Raw genomic sequence first — 20,048 nt, 5'->3', positions numbered from 1 at the left:
CAGAAGCTTATCAAGTCCCTGCTGTTACAATGAGTAATGTGTACCTGATACTTACTGCAGGGATAAAAGGTTTTCGTTCTTGGATGGATAGAAAGGAGTTGGATTCTCTTGAACATTTTATTGCTGTCTTTGTCCTCTTATGAACACTCACTTCTTGTCCTGTCTGAAACAGATACAGCAGCAAATAAACTATATTTGCAAAGTCCAGAATTAATCATTTCAGCCCGCGGTGATTTTTCACCTTATGCATCAGAGCAATTTTCACCTCCCATTCATTCGCTAATAACTTTATCACTACTTATCACAATTTATTGATCTATATCTTGTTTTTTTCCGCCACTAATTAGGCTTTCTTTGGGTGGAACATTTTGCTAAGAATTTTTTTATAAATGCATTTTAACAGGAATATTCAGAAAAAAATTGAAAAACATCATTTATTTCTCAGTTTTCAGCCATTATAGCTTAAAAATAATCCACGCTACCATAATTAAAACCTATGTATTTTATTTGCCCTTTTGTCTCGGTTATTACACCATTTAAATTTTGTCCCTATCACAATGTATGGCGCCAATATTTTATTTGGAAATAAAGGTGCATTTTTTCAGTTTTGCGTCGATCACTATTTACAAGCTTATCATTTGAAAATTGTTCGTAGTATACCCCCCTTCACATGCATATTTAAAAAGTTCAGACCCTTAGGTAACTATTTTTTTTTTTCCGTTGATTTTATTTGGGTAATTTTTTGGTGTTGGGAAATAGTTAATTTTTAATGTTATAATATGTGTAAAATGTTTGTAGATGTAGTTTTACTATTTGAGTTTTTTTTCCTCCTTGTGCTTCTCGCTAACCGGAAGCACAAGGAGGATGGGGAAACTTTTTTTATTTTATTTTTTCTTTGCACAAAGACTGAAGCCTCTAGTAAGAGAGCTTCGTTTTTTCTGCTGGGGACACTGATTGGTGATCGGGAACCATGTTCCCGTTCACTGATTCCAGGGCTACCGGGGGACAGAAGGGGGGCGCGCCCACGATCGCGCTGAAGCGCGGCACTGCAGCAGAGCGGCCGTCTGGACGTGAGGCTCACGTCCAGGCGGCTGAAATGGTTAAAACGAATAAAAAAAAAATCAGTTTCATTTGCCTGGGGCTTCTACCAGCCCCCTGCAGCTGTCCCGTGCCCTCAGTGACTCCTTGGAGCCTCCAGTCCCCCGCCAACTAGTTTCGTTTTCGCTGACCGGCCCTGACAGGGAGTCGGCGGGCTTTCTGCACCTGCGCGAGACTTGCCACACGTATCCTTCATGTTCCCGTCAACCTATTCCTGCACAGGTGCAGTACGCTATTGCGGACAGGAACGGGAAGAAAAATACGCGTGGCCAGGCCTGTCAGCGAAAACTAAACTAGCTGGCAGCGGAGGACCGGAGGCTCCACGAGTGACTGCGAGGGCACGGGGCAGCTGCAGGAGGCTGGTAGAAGCCCCCAGACATGTAAAACTTATTTTTTTTTTTTCATTCCTGACAACTCACAGGCTTGGTGCACATGTAAATCTGTTAGTTTTGCATCAGTTTGCTATCCGTTTTACCTGACTGAATTGGAATTGTACACCTGTTATGTGTGAACACAACCATGTGTGAACCAACATATCAGTTGATGAAATATTTTTGGGAGATCACATGACCTTGGGCTATGCCATGCTGCACATTCTTGGGAGTCCTTTAGTATTCATAGAAACTCCAATCAGTACCATACTTGCTGCCTGCACACATTTGGGTATCCGTTCTGAAAGAAGTTGGTTTAAGCTTGCTTCAACCATGCAAATGCGGGGAAGAAACGCTCATGTTCTCAAGGAAAATAACAATCAAAAGGAGTCCGTTATAGTGCTCCTGTTGGTATTGAAGCTTAGAACTTCAGCTCGGCAAGGCAGAATGCTTATTAGGCCTGGAACTCACTAGGAGCGCTTTTCTGAGCGCTTTGTGATTTGAAAAGCTAATGTAATGCTATGGGTTTGATACCACAGGAGCAATGTGATTTAAAAAAAAAATCAAAAAAAAAATCACCCATAGCATTACATTAGCAAGAGCTTTTTCAAATCACTATCGCTTGGATAAGGCTGCTAGTGGGTGTGTGAGCCCTTTGACGTGGGAGACCAGGGTTCAAATCCTGGCTAGGTCAAGTACCTATTCAGTAAGGAGTTCAAGGCAAGACTCCCTAACACTGCAGGGTGGCCTCTTGAGCGCGTCCCAGCGGCTGCAGCTCTTGAGCGCTTTGAGTCCGACAGGAGAAAAGCGCTATACAAATGTTCAGATTATTATTATTATTATTATATTACTGCTGGAAGTTGTTTTGTTAACACTTTCTACATGTTGATGCTACACTCTAATGCAGGATACCTTGTAACTGGTTTAGAAAGAGATTTTTTTTATTTTTAAATTGAATGCTCTTTTGTCACCCTTGCACGGTAATGTGCTGCTCTGGTAATGCCCCCTAGGGGTTGTAGACAGCCGCCCTGCTTGTCTGTGTGATATTGTGCCAGCCTCAGACTCATTACATAACAGGGTTTCTTTTCCTAGAACTGGAACTGTGCTGCTCTGACCTTCAGCACTAATTATCAATAAACACGTTGCTGTTTAAGGGGAGGGGGGGAGCACGAGGATGTGGTTACCAGGCAGGCAGCCTATATCTCTTGTGCATGGTTTTATAGGCGATGTACTGTGTGTGGCACAGATACGTCTACCGGAGGGTCCGTGCAAGAGTGCATGGAAGGGAAGAGGACACTCCAACCCTTTCATTCAGTATTCATCACCTCTTGGGGCTTCTGAAGTTGGAGCAGAAATTCCCATCAGCTTCGAGAATTTTGGACGACTTCTGTTCCTATATTTCAATTAACCATCCACTGCATTTAACACATCAACTCTCCCAGGCACACTTGTACACAGGGGAGTATCTAGCCTTATTGTCGCTCCAGGCAAGAAGTCCTGTGTTATTTCCGCCCCAGTCCCATGGCCCCCAGGATCAATGGCACTGCAGTGGCCTGTAGTGCCTATGCCCAGAAACGCCCCTGCTTGTACACAGTTAAAATCATACCCAAAGTGAGCGGGATATGAAGGCTGACATATTGCCTTTTAAATAATGCAGATTGCCTGGCTGTTCTGCAGGTCATTCACATATAAAGGTTGACCGGCTTTTTTTCCCCCCTCCTTTTTGTGACAAGCAGTTGTTTCTGCGATCACGTGTTCGTCGTTTAGCATTGCATGGCATTAACTATGGTCACGGCGGATTGGATCTTTAATAATAATCCAAACATTTGTATAGCGCTTTTCTCCTGTTGGACTCAAAGCACTCAAAAAGCCACCCTGCAGTGTTAGGGAGTCTTGCCTAATGTTTCCTTACTGAATAGGTGCAGACCCTAGCCAGGATTCAAACCTGCAAGCATTTTTAATGTGCTTTAGAGATGCCTTGGGTGCTAAAAATGGTGCTTGTTTCACTTTAAGGTTCTTTTTAAGAGGGGAGACTTTAAACCCCTATCCTATTTATCATACTCTTCTTTACCACCAAGCTCCACCCCCACCCCCTTACTTTCTTCCACTCACTTCCTGCCACCCTTGTTCCAAGCACTCTTCTCTTCCTTAACCACTAGATTCTTCTTTCTCCTCACCTTACAACACTCCCTATCCGCCCCATGCTGCTGCCCTCAACCATTTTACTGTCCCCTCCTCCCCATCTTCTTTCTCAAGCCATCTCACAATCTCTATCCCCCACCTCCATATTCTATCCGCCTCCCCCCCCCCCCCACCCCCCCCACCCCTCCCAGGCTTTCTCCTCTCCCTTCCTACCTTTCAGTCCCACTACCCCCTTTTCCGTTCCCCTTCTGTCCTCCTCTCGATCACTTAGCTAATCTGGTTTGATGCACATTTTATTCAGCTTGGAAATGGACCTATCAAATGCAGACACTTATGAGTAGTTTGTTCTTGATGCATCTTTTCCTGGAGACGACTATTTATGTCCGTTTCAAAGTTTGACAAAATCCTGATCCTGACCAAATCTGTTTTAGTCTCCTAAAAGGCTGCTCAGCCCATGTATTGATCTGTTGTTCTGAGTGTCTTCTCACAGCTCAACAGCGATCTGTGAGTTCTGAGTGAATTGTAGCATCTGCCTGGCAGTCAGACGGCTCCTGCCCACATGTGAGCCCCATGAGAACTCCAGATGGGAAGCAGACGTTTTCCCACCCTCCAGTGAAGGGACTTTCCTGCTGATTCATGGATGCTGCCTGTGTGGGAGATTAACCCCTTCCTGTCTGGGCACGCCTCCCTGTCTCAGAGTTGATAAACCTGGCTTGTTCGTTTTTTCTCACTTACGGAAAGCTTACATCAAAATACCTGGCCTATGGTTTGTAAAACATACAATCACATCCATTCTGTAGAATTCCGAAAAACATGCATTGCAGTAATGGTAAATGACAAGTCTGAGCATGCAGTATTTGTAAAAGAACATTGCTCAAGTGCAGGTACCACAGATGTTTCTACATATAACTGGAGTATGAATGAAGTAAGGGCGTGCACACTAGAGGCCAAGGGTCTTTTGACCGGAGGTCCAAGTCAGGGATAATATCTCATACTTTCCTTGGCTTATGGATAGCTGAAGGGGTCAAAGCAGTGTCAGGAACAATAGCAAAGGAGTCAGAATCAGAATCGTTTATTTTGCCAAGCATAACGGGGTTATGCCCGGAATTGGATTTGGCACAATACATAGCTCAGGAAGAAGACATACATAATAGGATCACAAGCATGCAAATGACATCAAGCAGAGGAACAACAATAACCGTTAACATTGTTCATACATAGCAGATCATTCTGTGGTTTCTGTCCACACACAGATCCAGTCCTACATAGAGTTAGTCAGACCTGTGGGCTGATCAATTGATCGGCAGTGTCACAGCTCAGGCTGTGGACCTTGATGGAGGTGGGAGTGCTGATGGGAGTATTTGGAGGGAGTTAAGAAGGCTGACAGCCGAGGGGAAGAATGAGTTCGTGTCTAGCAGTCCTTGTTGAGATGGCTCGAAGCCTCCGGCCCAATGGGAGGAGATTAAAATATCGGTTGCCTGGGTGGGAAAGGTCATTTGCGATCCTCAGTGCCCTAGATCGCAGCCTTGTGTTGTGTAGGTGGGCAAGTGAAGGGAGGGGTCTCCCAATGATCCTCTCCGCCATCCTGATGACCCTCTGTAGTTTGTACTTGTCATTGACGTTTGCACCATTATGCCAGACCAAGATGGAAGAGCAAAGAATCGATTCAATGGTGGCAGAGTAGAAGTTTGTTAGAACCTCCTGGGCCATGCCAAATTTCCTCAGTTGGCGTAGGAAGTAAAGTCTCTGCTGGGCTTTCCGCTGGATAGCAGTGACGTTGGCTCTCCAGCTGAGGTCATTGGAGATGGTAGTGCCCAGAAGACGAGCGCATGGTACTCTTGCAACCTCCATGCCGTTGATGAAGATGGGAGGTGGGGGAGAGGCAGCCTTCCTGAAATCTATGATTAGCTCTACAGTTTTTGTCGTGTTTAGCACTAGACTGTTCTCCCTACACCACTGGCAGATTCTCTCCACCTGCTGACAGTACTCCTGGACGTTCTCCTTGGTGATCAGACCGACAATGGTGGTGTCATCAGCGAACTTGATGACTTTAACAGAGTCTGCCATGGATATGCAATTGTTCGTGTAGAGGGAGAACAGTGGCGACAGTACAAAGCCCTGTGGTGCACCAGTGTGTGTTGTCATTATTTTTGAGTGGATGTCGCCCAACTTGACGACTTGTGTTCTGTTGGTGAGAAAGTCCATGATCCACAGGCATAGGTCGGGGTGGACACCAAGTGCAGTTAGGTCATCCTGGAGAATGCGTAGGCAGATGGTATTGAAGGCCGAGCTAAAGTCCAGGAGTAGTATTCTGGCATACCAGTCTGATCTGTCAAGGTGGTCATAGATGAGCTCCAGGCAGATGTTAATGGCATCATCCGTGGACCTGTTTGCCCTGTATGCGAACTGATAGGGGTCGAGAAGGGGCAAGGTGGAGTTTCAGGATGGATAGGACCACACGCTCCAGGGTTTTCATGATGACGGATGTCAGGGCCACGGGCCTGAAGTTAAGGTCCGAAACACCCTGCTTCTTGGGGACTGGTATGATAGTAGACCTTTTGAAGCATGCGGGGACCTTGCCTTCCTTTAGTGACCTGGAGAAGATGGAGGAGAGGATGGGAGCAAGTTGCCGAGAGCAGGTTTTCAGGCAGACAGGGGACACGCCGTCGGGCCCAGAGGCTTTCCTGGCATTTAGTGTTGACAGGAGGTGCAGGACCTCGGCCTCCTCCACCACCAAGGTGGATTGGACTGTGGTGTCGTTCTTAGGGCCCGGAGGGGGAGTAGATGTTGCAAGGTGCTCCCCAGGCGTTGCCTGACCCTCAAACCTGCAGTAGAACTTGCTAAGCTCTTCCGCTAGTTAAGTGCTGGGTGGTGCTTGTTGGGGAGGAGGTTTGTAGTTTGTGGCAGCCTTGCGCCCTTTCTATACCGCCCGTGAGTCCTTTGAGCGTAGGTTGTGCCGCAACCTCTCGGCGTACTCCTTTTTGGCAGCTCTCAGTTCTCGCTTAAGGTCATTTCTCGCCCTCCTGTAATCCTCCAGATTGCCGGACCTGTGTGCAGCTTCTTTGTGCTTCCGCAGTTGCCGTAGTTTGTTGGAGAACCACGGCTTGTTATTCGGGTAGACCTTGAAGGATTTGGATGGTACACAAGAGTCCTCGCAGAACCTGATGTATGAGGCGACGTTATCCGCCCAATCGACCATGTTTGGCGCTTCCAGGGACTTCCAGTCCGTACAATCAAAACAGGCCTGGAGTCGGAGCTTGGCCTCGTCTGACCACACTTTGGTGGACTTGAGGGTTGGTTTTGCCGATTCCAGGCGCCTCCTGTAGGTTGGGATAAGATGTATGATACAGTGGTCTGAGGAGCCAAGAGCCGCCCCTGGCACTGCCTTATATGCTTCTTTCAGTGCCGTGTAGCAGTGGTCGAGGGTGTTCGGGCCCCTAGTGGGGCAGGCTACATGCTGGTGATAGCGAGGCATCTCCTGGCGAAGGTTGGCCCTGTTAGTCGCCCATGACGATGAACAGAGAGTCTGGAAGACGCCTCCCACTGTGAGATGGTCTCACTGAGGACCCACAGGGCAGATTTGGCCTCAGCATCAGGAGGTATGTAGACACCGATGAGGACATTAGAGGAAAACTCCCTTGGTGAGTATGACGGCTTGCAGTTTGAGTAGGAGTTCAAGGTCAGGGGAGCACTTCCTGTCGAGCACTGACGTGGTGGGGCACCATGAGGAGGTGATGTAAAAGCAGACGCCACCACCCCTCTTTTTTCCGGAGAGAGCCGGGTCGCGGTCCGCTCGGATAAGGTTAAAGCCCGGGAGATGGAGGGCAGCCTCAGGGATGTCCTCGTGCAGCCATGTTTCTGTGAAACAGAGGGCCGGAGTGTTCCTGCCGAGATCCCTCCTGTCGCAGAGAAGGCGCAGTCAAGTTTGTTGGGGAGGGCTCGGACATTTGCCAGGAGGATTGATGGGATGGCTGATCGCAGCCCTTCTGTAGCCTCACGCAGGCACCCGCGTGGCAGCCCCTCCGACACTGTCTTACACGGTATCCTGTAGCATAAGCGGGTAGTTCCTGGATGTGATTCCAGACCTGATCGTGCAGGAGACCATCCTCTGGGGGCAGGGGGCTACGTTTCTCCCACTCAAGAAGCTTCTCCCTGGTGTGTGTGATGAGCTTGGCAGGTGGCGTGGATGGGCCACGACCCCAGACTTGACGGCGAGGGGTGGTGGGGGACCAGCATGGCATTCCTCGTCAAGAGCAAAGTTGAACGCACGCGGGTCATCGAACGGGTCAGACAACATCCACACCCAATATAGACACAGCTGAATAGTTGAATGGCGTGCAGGCAAAGAGAACAATTCAGCAGAAGGCTCAGAGCACAGCACTGAGTTCAGCAGCAGCAGGCGGCTTGGCGTAGCGAGAGGTCAGTGGCTACAGGCGGGCAGAGGGACAGCATAAGTGAGGGGCCAGGGAAGCAGCCAACAGTAGCAAGAGGTCGGTTGCTACCGGCAGGCAGGGGGACAGCATGAGTGAGGGGCCAGGGAGGCAGTCAGCAGAAGGGCAGCATAAACAGGCAGAGGAGAAGGTTAGGTGGGGGGGTCCTTACCCTGTCTGAGTATCAGGCTGTGGAAGTCTATTCTGTGCTGCAATTTTTATTTTTTTTGGGGGGAGGGGGGGGGGGGCTGAGGGCAACACAGTACAGAGCATCATGCTCACCAACCTGCAGTGGTCCTTTAAAAACCATTGACAGTATTTTGTGTCCTTTTTTTACTAGTAAGACGTTATGTAAGAAAAAGAGTTCTCTATTAACTTATAGAGGAACTTCGTTCCATACTTTTCCAACAGTTCATATTTCACATCCCTCTACCCGGGTAGTTAGGCTGCATGGGTGAAATAGTAATGACTTCCACTGAGGTTAATTGCAAAATATGCATAGCTGATGTGAATTGAGGACCAGTGTAGTAAAACTGTTTAGTAAACTGCTCTTACTATGTATAAATTGTAAGGGCCAAACCATAAGCTGGAACGCAGCCTGAGCTACATTCATTCAGCTGACCAATGTTTGAGATTTCACTATCGCAGGAGGTTGTATGGTTGTTCTCCAACCCCAATTACATCTTCATCTCTCCCATCTTTTCCCTAACTGCCCCCACCTAAATGTTTACCTGTCCCCTCTAATTGTGGGCAAGCTGGGGTGGGCTAATCTTTTAAGCTCATTTTCTACATAATCACAGGATCCCGATCAGACCCAGCCTCTGAGGCAACTTGAAGATATCAAGAGGGTATGTATAATGGTAGCATTTTGGAACCCTGTAGATATAGGTTGTCTTCATCCTGTAGCCATCGATTTGTTGTCTTGTCCACATAAGCATTAATTTAGGTGTTTGTAAGTATTTGTGTCTTTGATGTACAGTTCTGCAAGGATCAAGTATGGCAGCTTTGAATGATAGTGGTTGCCCCATCCATATGGCCCTATTTTTGGTTGCCGATTCAGAGCTTATGTCTATTTAGAAAGGTTCCTCCTAGTTCCAGTTGGCGAATGATCACCTTTTACCATATTTTATTTATCTTGTTACAGGGCGAAGCGCTCAGGGTAATATTGGTGAACCGCTACTATGGTACCATCCGGCAAGGTGGAAGAAGGGAGAGCCTCACTAGCTTTGGTAATGGTTCGTTATCTAGTGGTGGTGGTGGAAAGTCTGGTGGTGGAGGTGAGTAAAGAGTCCTAGGGATGCTCTGTCCAAGTTATTTTAATCGTTTATTTCTGTTTTGTGGGAGATCTAATTGTGTTTCTTGTAATGGTAGGCTCTGGATCAGGAACTCTGAGTCGGGGAGAGATGAGTTTATCTGACGTTCAGTGCCATCTTGATAAAGAAGGGGCTTCAGATCTGGTCATTGACTTGATCATGAATGCTACAAGTGACCGTGTGTTCCATGAGAGCATCCTCCTGGCCATTGCATTGCTTGAAGGAGGCAACACAACCATTCAGGTAGGAAGAGGCTTCTTCTCCCCTTCCAATGCAGTTGAGGATTCTTGAGCTCATAGCTATATGGAGGCTTGCCATATTAATTTTCCTTTAAACTGTGCAGTCCTGCTGATTTTCTGTCTCTTATACTTTTAGCCATAGACCCTGAACAAGCATGCAGATCGGGTGCTCTGACTTGATTAGCCACATGCTTGTTTCAGGTGTGTGATCCAGATACTAATGATACCAAACAGATGAGCAGGACTGCCAGGCAACTGGTATTGTTTGAAAAGGAAATATGGTTGTCTCTATATACCTCTCACTTCGGGTCCTCTTTGTAGGACCACTAGCGCCAAAAAAGTAGACAGTTAAAATCTGACAGAACCAACAGGTTTTGGGCCAGTCCATCTCCTCATGGGGGATTCTCAGGGCTTTCTTTGTATTCAACAGCATTTCCTGAACAGCAGTTTAACTTCCAAAATAGTAAGATACCAGCCAGCCTCCCTACTCACTTGCACACTATTTTGTCAGTTAGACTTTGTAAGTGCTGTTCAGGAAAGGCTGTAGAAAAAAAGAAAACCCAGAGAAAACCCCACAAGGAGATGGACTAGCCCAAAACCTGTTGGTTCTGTCCGATTTTAACTACCTACTTTTTCCGTGATGGTGGTCCTGTAAGGGTCTCTTGTGTTACCACTGTAAGTGTTTGTATGCAGGGATGGGCTTCCGAGTAGCAATCTACTCTGATTCAGAATTCTAATTGCACCTGTGACTGCAGGATTGGGGGGGTTAACTTACCCAGAAGTCTGTGGTTCCTATTCGTGTCATGGCTGTCATACGCGACCTATGGGATGCGGGAGGAGAATGTGGACGTGTGGTAGTGCGTAGTGGAACGCGTCCCATAGGTCGTGTATGACAGCCATGATGCGCATAGGATCCACGGACTTCTGGGTAAGTTAACCCCCATCCCGTGGTCACAGGTGCAGTAATTAATCTTCATTAGAATTCTGAATTCGAGTAGATTGTTACTCAGAAGCCCATTGTAGCATTAGTGGAGCCCAGGGCTTTTCATCTTAAATCCTCCAGATACAGGGGCTGCCCTTCCAGCACTAGTGTAGTTACACTTTTTATTGGGGGGGGGAGTTCTGGTGGCTGCGCTTGTTATGATTCTGGCTCATTGTGTGGGAAGGGGTTGTGAATGTCAGGTTAACATAAGGGAAGAGGGTGTGGATGTCACTATCCACCATAGGGAAGGGATCTAAAAGTTGTGGTGCTCACCATAAGGGAAGAGGGGTGAGAGTGAGGGAGGTCATTGAAGCTTTGAAATATGAATTCCTTTTTTTCTGTTTAAAGGGAACCTAAACTGAGAAGGATGTGGATTTTTCCTTTTCAAATAGTGCCAGTTGCCTGACTCTTGCTGATCCTGTGTCTCTAACTTTTAGCCACAGCCACTCAACAAGCATGCAGATCAGGTGCTCTGACTGAAGTCAGACTGGATTAGCTGCTTCGTTGTTTCAGGTGTGTGAATCAGCCACTACTAAAGGCAAAGAGATCAGGGTAGCCAGGCAACTGGTATTGTTTAAAAGGAAACATCCATATCCCTCTGAGTTAAGGTTCCCTTTAAGTATAAACATGGATTTAACTTTGTGCAAGCTGAAGCCTACCCATTCTGCCAAGGTGATGGATTTGGCAGGAACGTGTATCATCTTTTGAGCATTTGCATTTTGCATTCTTTTAAGATGCAATGCGACTAGTGGGTGAGGTTTGGCTTAATAGTAATGTTGCTTTTTAACATATATAATGCTTTGGGTGCAATATTCTCAAAGCTTTCAGTTTAATTTAATTCAATTCAGTTCCTCTTTAAAGAGAACCAGAGACGAAGCACCCTCATGTATTTTACCATATATATCAATGGGAACATGACAGTAAACACCTACTCTGCTCTGTTTTATTCTTCTCTGCTAAATCTGCCTGTTATCAGCCCTAGTAAGAATCCCCGACTAAGCATCAAGTCTAGCTTTTCCCGGAATGATTATAGCTGAGTCAGTCTTCTGTGATGTCTTTTCAAGCCCAAGTCTGCCCCCTTGTGGTTCTGCTTTGCTGCTATTAATCCTCGAAGCAGCAAAGCAGAGCCAGAAGGGGGCAGGCTTGGGCTTGAAAAGACACCACAGAAGACTGACTCAGCTATAATCATGCCGGTGAAAGCTAGACTGAATGCTCAGTCGGGGATTCTTACTGGGGCTGATAACAGGCAGATTTAGCAGAGAAGAATAAAACCGAGCAGAGTAGGTGTTTACTGTCATGTTCCCATTGATATATATGGTAAAATACATGAGGGTGCTTCGTCTCTGGTTCTCTTTAAAGAGGAACTGAATTGAATTAAATTAAACACCTACTCTGCTCTGTTTTATTCTTCTCTGCTAAATCTGCCTGTTATCAGCCCTAGTAAGAATCCCCGACTGAGCATGGTCTAGCTTTCACCGGCATGATTATAGCGGAGTCAGTCTTCTGTTGTCTTTTCAAGCCCAAGCCTGCCCCCTTCTGGCTCTGCTTTGCTGCTTCGAGGATTAATAGCAGCAAAGCAGAACCACAAGGGGGCAGACTTGTGCTTGAAAAGACATCACAGAAGACTGACTCAGCTATAATCATTCCGGGAAAAGCTAGACTTGATGCTCAGTCGGGGATTCTTATCAGGGCTGCTAACAGGCAGATTTAGCCGAGAAGAATGAAACAGAGACCAGGGTAGGTGTTTACTGTCATGTTCCCATTGATATATATATATATATATATATATATATATATATATATATATATATATATATATATATATATAGATATAGATATAGATATAGATATAGATATAGATATAGATATAGATATAGATATAGATATAGATATAGATATAGATATAGATATAGATATAGATATAGAGATAGAGATAGAGATATATAGATATAGAGATATATAGATATAGAGATAGAGATAGAGATAGAGATATATAGAGATATATAGAGATATATAGAGATATATATATATATATATAGAGATATATATATATAGAGATATATATATAGATATATATAGAGATATATATATATATAGAGATATATATATAGATATATATAGAGATATATAGATATATAGTAAACTACATGAGGGTGCTTCGTCTCTGGTTCCCTTTAAAGAGAACCCGAGGTGGGATTTAATTATGCTAGTGGGGCACAGAGGCTGGTTGTGCACACTAACACCAGCCTCTGTTGCCCCATGGTGTGCCTCCAAGACCCCCCTGCGCGCTGCTATACCCCCTGCAGTGCTGGCGACACGCAGCGTGTCGCCAGCACAAGGTTTACCTCTGCTTGTCTGTCAGCGCTGCTCCCCCGCCTCCTCCGTATCGGCGCTACTCGCCCGCGTCCCTTCCCTCCGAATCAGCGGGAGGGAAGGGACGCGGGTGGGTAGTGCCAATACGGAGGAGGCGGGGGAGCGGCGCTAACAGACAAGCGGAGGTAAACGTGCTGGCGACACGCTGCATGTCGCCAGCACTGCGGGGGGTATAGCGGCGCGCAGGGGGGTCTTGGAGGCACACCATGGGGCAACAGAGGCTGGTGTTAGTGTGCACAACCAGCCTCTGTGCCCCACTAGCATAATTAAATCCCACCTTGGGTTCTTTTTAAAGTATACCTTTGTATCCTTTATAGTGTATAGTGGGCCCTCCTCATGCCCACTGCTCCCCGTTCTCCTCCAGCGCCTCCCATTACTGCGTACTGACCCTCTAAAGCTACTTCCTGGTCTGAAGGGTCAGTGAAGACTGCGCCGGCGCTGCACGGCAACGCGTGTCCTTGATCGCACAGTTGGGAGTGCTCTGTGCATGTGCACCATGTCACAACTATGTAGTGTGCAGAGAGCTTTCGGCCGCAGGCACGCAATAAAGGACGCGCATCACCGTGTAGAGTCACCATGCAGTCTTCCCAACCAGGAAGCAGCTTTGGAGGAGAGCGGTGGGCATGAGGAGAGCCCACTACACATGTCTGCTCCCCCAGGTGTTAAGTTTTTTTTCTTTGGGCTAAGGTATCCTTTGAGCCTGTTGAGGACCAGAAGCCTGCTGAGGAGTTGGTTATTCATATGTAATCTGGATGTGTTCATTTAAGGCCTACTAGTCCTGTGTTTTTAAAGGGGATGGAATAGAGCATCATGGAGTCAGCCATCTGTATTTCTTGACTGGCTGTTCTGCTGATCCTCTGCCTCTAATGCCACCCAAATCACTTGCCTAGAACCAGTTTATAGATCAAGTATTGGCATGGTCATCATACCCATGAAGTAGAATCCAGTGGCAATCCCCCTGGCCCCTTTCTCTGGACTCACTACTGGCCTACTTCCTGTAACCCCAGATGGCGGAGGCCCTGGGTGATAACTCCTGTCTGCATGCTTGCTCCATATGCTACTTGGGCATTGCTGAAACCAAAAAGTCACCATGACATTTAAACTGGTGTTCATATAAAGTAGATGGTAAAAAGGATACCTGAAGCAAGCAGAATATGAAAGCAGATATTGCTCACTTCCAGATGCACTACAGCATATTATTATTTAGTATTTATATAGCGCTGACATCTTATGCAGCGCTGTACAGTGTATATATATTATCACTAACGGTCCCTCAGAGGAGCTAACAATCCTAATCCCTACCATTTTCACATGTCTATGTATGTATCATGTAGTGTATGTAATGTAGTCTAGGGCCAATTTTAGGGGAAGCCAATTAACTTATTTGTATGATTTTGGGATGTGGGAGGAAACCGGGGACCCAGCGCTGCAAGGCGAGAGCGCTAACCACTACGCCACCATGCTGCCCATATGCGTACATACGAAAAAGACGCCTGGAAAAAAGGGCGCTGGTATTGCCACTGGTAGAATATCTTTAAAATTAGCAATATTCTATTACTGAATTCCAAAAGTAAAATATCTAATCTTTACTGATATTTTACTACGACTAACACCTCTCTCTCACAGAAACCCTCCCTCTACCAATGCATAACACTGAACAGTCCCTCTACCTATGCCTAACTCTTAACCCCCCCCACTGGTGTAGTTCTAACCTTAAACCATCCTCCTCCGGTGGCGCCTAACCCTAACACCCCCCTTCCCCCGGTGGTGCCTTAACCTTAACACCCCCCTCCTTCCCGCCTCAGAGCCGTGACTTGCTGCAAAGAGAATTGGGGCACAAGGAGGCACCCGATATAATAGTGGGTGCCCACTATACAAATTTCCTCCCATTGCCGCAAATCATGGCTTTTATAATAGGAGCCTATGGTGGCACCTTTTTCCAAGGTGTCTGTGGTGTCCTTTTCCTTTTTCGACAGTATATAGCCACATGTATTGGGACACTCCTCCAAATAATTGAATTCAGGCATTCCAATCACTTCCATGGCTGCAGGTGTGTAAAATCAAACAGTGGCAAGACACAAAACTTAAACTTTCAACAAGACATTACCTGAAAGAGCATCTGAACATATCAGAATCTCCTCAATTGTTTCTCTCATGTATAGACATGAGTGGGGACATTTCCTGTGCTGGGAGCCCATCCTGTCTGCAGAGATCTGCGCTCTGTAGAGGGTGTGTCGCAGCTTCTATTTCATTGCCGCTGAGGAGAGAAGTGCCAGAATCTGCTTGCTATGGGCAACACACACCTTTATTGTGCATTTTCCTACTATTTAAAACTGTGATTAATGATCTAGCATTTGTGTTAAATTTTGTACAAATCCTTTATAGAGAATACATTCTGTAGCGCTGTAGACGAAATACATCTTTTCTTGCCCCAAAGGAGCTCAAGAGCTAATGTCCCCAAAGCTGATGTGATGTGAAATTTGAAAAGACAGCATCTCTTGCTCTGCAGTTGAGTGGTTGCTCCCCTGGGCTGAACAGGAACTTTGCTTGGGGCTACTCAGAATTGGAAGGTTAATGATTGATACAGGTCAGTTAGATTTGAGCTCTGTGCAAAGTTCTGATTCTGCCCATGGTAATGCCACTTCCTGTTGATCAGTAAATTACCTGAGAAACTTTTTTTTTTTTTTACCCATCACTAGCAACCATTACAGTCAGACATTCAGGTGGAACAAAAAGCAAGTGGCATAATGCAGCAATATAGAAGGTCATGGCTGTAACAATTTTTTAAATTCTGCCCTAAAAATGACCATTTGTATTAGACAAGCTCACTAACAGGTTTAAAAAAAAAAAAAAAAAAAGTCGCTGTTCCCTGATCCAGGACCTCTGACTCCAGTGAGAAGGCCTACCAGTTGCCTTTTGCTGGGGTCCAGCAGACATTGATTTCTTCCCAAATGATCATGGCCATTATTTGAACTGTTCTCTCTTCCAGGTCCTCTACATGTTTACATTTTATGTACTCACAACTGCTAATATTACACAACACCTACTTATAGAATTTAACTGTGTAAGAGTGTGGCCTACCTAGGGAGCAATTTGCTTTGGAAAATGTAGTTCTGCCAAAAGCCTACCACTGAGCAAAAGCTAAGATATTTCATGCGTTATATAATCTAGCAGTTAGACCGCTTTTCATGTGTTTCCTACCCATCCTATCTGAGAGTCTGAAGCAAGCGACTCATGCTGCCAGTTCACATTTCTTGCCACCGAGGAAGCTTTGAAGGACTGTGAAAAGCAAATAAAAACCTCCATCTATAGGAGTGTAGGCTCCCAGCTGGGCAGTTCACTGGAAGTTTGATTTCAGCCTATACAGATCCTTCTCAAAAAATTAGCATACTGTGATAAAGTTCATTATGTTCTGTAATGTACTGATAAACATTAGACTTTCATATATTTTAAATTCATTACACACAACTGAAGTAATTCAAGCTTTTTATTTTAATATTGATGATTTTAGCATACAGCTCATGAAAACCCCAAATTCCGATCTCAAATTAGCATATTTCATCCGACCAACAAAAGTATTTTTAAATCAAAAAGTCAACCTTCAAATAATTATGTTCAGTTATGTACTCAATACTTGGTCGGGAATCCTTTTGCAGAAATGACTGCTTCAATGCGGCGTGGCATGGAGGCAATCAGCCTGTGGCACTGCTCAGGTCTTATGGAGGCCCAGGATGCTTCGATAGCGGCCTTAAGCTCATCCAGAGTGTTGGGTCTTGCGTCTCTCAACTTTCTCTTCACAATATCCAAACACAGACCGAGAAAATTTTGTACCAGGAAATATATATAATATCCCACAGATTCTCTATGGGGTTCAGGTCAGGAGAGTTGGCAGGCCAATTGAGCACAGTAATACCATGGTCAGTAAACCATTTACCAGTGGTTTTGGCACTGTGAGCAGGTGCCAGGTCGTGCTGAAAAATGAAATCTTCATCTCCATAAAGCTTTTCAGCAGATGGAAGCATGAAGTGCTCCACAATCTCCTGATAGCTAGCTGCATTGACCCTGCCCTTGATAAAACACAGTGGACCAACACCAGCAGCTGACATGGCACCCCAGACCATCACTGACTGTGGGTACTTGACACTGGACTTCAGGCATTTTGGCATTTCCCTCTCCCCAGTCTTCCACCAGACTCTGGCACCTTGATTTCCGAATGACATGCAAAAGTTGCTTTCGTCCGAAAAAAGTACTTTGGACCACTGAGCAACAGTCCAGTGCTGCTTCTCTGTAGCCCAGGTCAGGCGCTTCTGCCGCTGTTTCTGGTTCAAAAGTGGCTTGACCTGGGGAATGCGGCACCTGTAGCCCATTTCCTGCACACGCCTGTACACGGTGGCTCTGGATGTTTCTACTCCAGACTCAGTCCACTGCTTCCGCAGGTCCCCCAAGGTCTGGAATCGGTCCTTCTCCCCAATCTTCCTCAGGGTCCAGTCACCTCTTCTCGTTGTGCAGCGTTTTCTGCCACACTTTTTCCTTCCCACAGACTTCCCACTGAGGAGCCTTGATACAGCACTCTAGGAACAGCCTATTCGTTCAGAAATTACTTTCTGTGTCTTACCCTCTTGCTTGAGGGTGTCAATGATGGCCTTCTGGACAGCAGTCAGGTCGGCAGTCTTATCCATGATTGCGGTTTTGAGTAATGAACCAGGCTGGGAGTTTTTAAAAGCCTCAGGAATCTTTTGCAGGTGTTTAGAGTTAATTAGTTGATTCAGATGATTAGGCTAATAGCTCGTTTAGAGAACCTTTTCATGATATGCAAATTGTTTGAGATAGGAAATTTGGGTTTTCATGAGCTGTATGCCAAAATCATCAATCTTAAAACAATAAAAGGCTTGAACTACTTCAGTTGTGTGTAATGAATCTAAAATATATGAAAGTCTAATGTTTATCTATACATTACAGAAAATAATGAACTTTTGAGAAGGACCTGTATAGTGTGAAGCTTAATTTGCATTTTCATACTCTTTATAAGCTCATTCCATGACCAGAAATGTAAGCTAGCAACAGAAGTAAAAGGGCCCATACACTGGTTGACTTCAGCGATCGATTCTATCAAATCGATCGGAAGTCGATTCTATCAAATCAATCGATTTGATCTGACAGGATGGAAAATCTAGGTCTATCTGCTGCTGGCAGGGAGTGGATCCCTCACACGGAGGTGAGACCGACAAAGTGGAGGATTCACACTGTATATTGGGACACTAAAAAGCCCTAGGAGTGTATGGTCACCTTGTAAGATTTGATTTACTTCATGTGTGCTTTTATGATTAGTTTAGCTTTAAAGAGACTCCGTAACAAAAATTGCATCCTGTTTTTTATCATCCTACAAGTTCCAAAAGCTATTCTAATGTGTTCTGGCTTACTGCAGCACGTTCTACTATGACCATCTCTGTAATAAATCAACTTATCTCTCTCTTGTCAGACTTGTCAGGCCTGTGTCTGGAAGGCTGCCAAGTTCTTCAGTGTTGTGGTTCTGCTATGAACTCCCCCTTCCAGGCCCCTCTCTGCACACTGCCTGTGTGATATTTAGATTAGTGCAGCTTCTCTCTGTTCTATTATCTTTTACAAGCTGGATAAATCCTCCTCTGAGCTGGCTGGGCTTTCACATACTGAGGAATTACATACAGGCACAGCTGTCTGCACTCTGCAGGAAGAAATAGCCTGACACTTCAGTGGATGAGAGCTGCAGGGGGAAAGAAACACACAAATGATCTCTTGAGATTCAAAAGGAAGGGTGTATACAGCCTGCTTGTGTATGGATGTATTTTCTATGTGTGGACATACTGTACATCAATCTACTTCCTGTTTTGGTGGCCATTTTGTTTGTTTATAAACAAACTTTTAAAAACTGTTTTTAACCACTTTTAATGCGGCGAGCAGCGGCGAAATTGTGACAGAGGGTAATAGGAGATGTCCCCTAACGCACTGGTATGTTTACTTTTGTGCGATTTTAACAATACAGATTCTCTTTAAAGCCTGCCTGAAGTGATAGGGATATGATGGCTGCCATATTTATTTCCTTTTAAACAATCCAAATTGCCTGGCAGACCATTCAGCAGATCATGTCTGACTGGATTAGCTGCATGCTTGTTTTGGGTGTGTGATTTAGGCCTCTGTCAAAGTGGGATGTTAAAGTCGCACGTTATAAAAAATTATAACGCAGGCTAACGCACAGCAATACAAAGTCTGTGCGACATTCACAGTGCACACGTTGCATTGTAACGTGTAGCAATATTTAGAAAGTGCTGCATGCTGTGCGGTTTTTTTTTTAACGTAAAACGCGCAGTTTTCGTTCCATCTGTATGCTACGAAAACGCACCGAGACACAACGCAGTGCAAAATAACGTCCAATTTCATAACCTACATGCGCTGCGTTAGGGGCACGTTGTGCGACTTTAACGTCACATCAAACGCAACGCCCCACTGTGAAAGAGGCCTTAGACACTACTGCAGCCAAAGACATCAGCATTGCTGACCAGGCAGCTGGTATTGTTTAAAAGGAAATACATTTGGCAGTCTCAATCGCTCAGTTCTGGTGTGCTTTAAAGTGCACTAAGCACCTTTTTAACCAAAATATAAAACTAACCTCCGCCTAAGGTAGTTTTGTAACTGGAGTGGCAGACATGGCTCACCTTCAGGGGGATTGCACACAAGCAGCTGCAAGTTTGAAGGGGTAGTGTTGCGTGCACCCGGCCACCACACGAGGAAACGTGCCAGAGTCCACTGCCAGAGCTTCTGTCTGCTGCACCTTCAGGTCTCCCTGTAGACGATGGATGCCTGCAAGAAAAGTGGGGAAGGGGAGGTTAGAGAACAGCCCCCAGAAGTAAACACAGATCATCATGTGAACTATGTGTAAAGATGGCAGCCCCCATATTGCATCCACTAGAGCAGGGATGTCAAACTCAAATACAAAGTGGGCTGATATTGAGCCCAAGTCATGGGCCGACCTCAATATCTAGTGACCACCTCTTTCCCTTATGAGGATCCCTGGTGTCTAATAGCCCCCACCCATCCCCTATACATTTCCCTGTTCAGTGGTCCTT

At 45.7% G+C, this 20,048-nt stretch overlaps 1 protein-coding gene across 1 annotated transcript in view; it reads left to right on the top strand.

Moving 5' to 3' along the window:
- ITPR1 (inositol 1,4,5-trisphosphate receptor type 1) overlaps positions 1-20,048 on the top strand; it is a 366,152-nt gene that overhangs the window by 272,127 nt on the left and 73,977 nt on the right. The window contains 3 exon segments of the mRNA XM_068253115.1: positions 8,842-8,889; positions 9,186-9,318; positions 9,413-9,597. Coding sequence (XP_068109216.1) covers positions 8,842-8,889; positions 9,186-9,318; positions 9,413-9,597 — 366 coding nt within the window.

The sequence above is a fragment of the Hyperolius riggenbachi genome, chromosome 9, assembly GCF_040937935.1.
Source record: "Hyperolius riggenbachi isolate aHypRig1 chromosome 9, aHypRig1.pri, whole genome shotgun sequence".
Taxonomy (NCBI): Eukaryota; Metazoa; Chordata; class Amphibia; order Anura; family Hyperoliidae; genus Hyperolius; species Hyperolius riggenbachi.
Note: the sequence above shows the minus strand (reverse complement) of the source record. Positions and strands in the feature narration are given on the sequence as shown.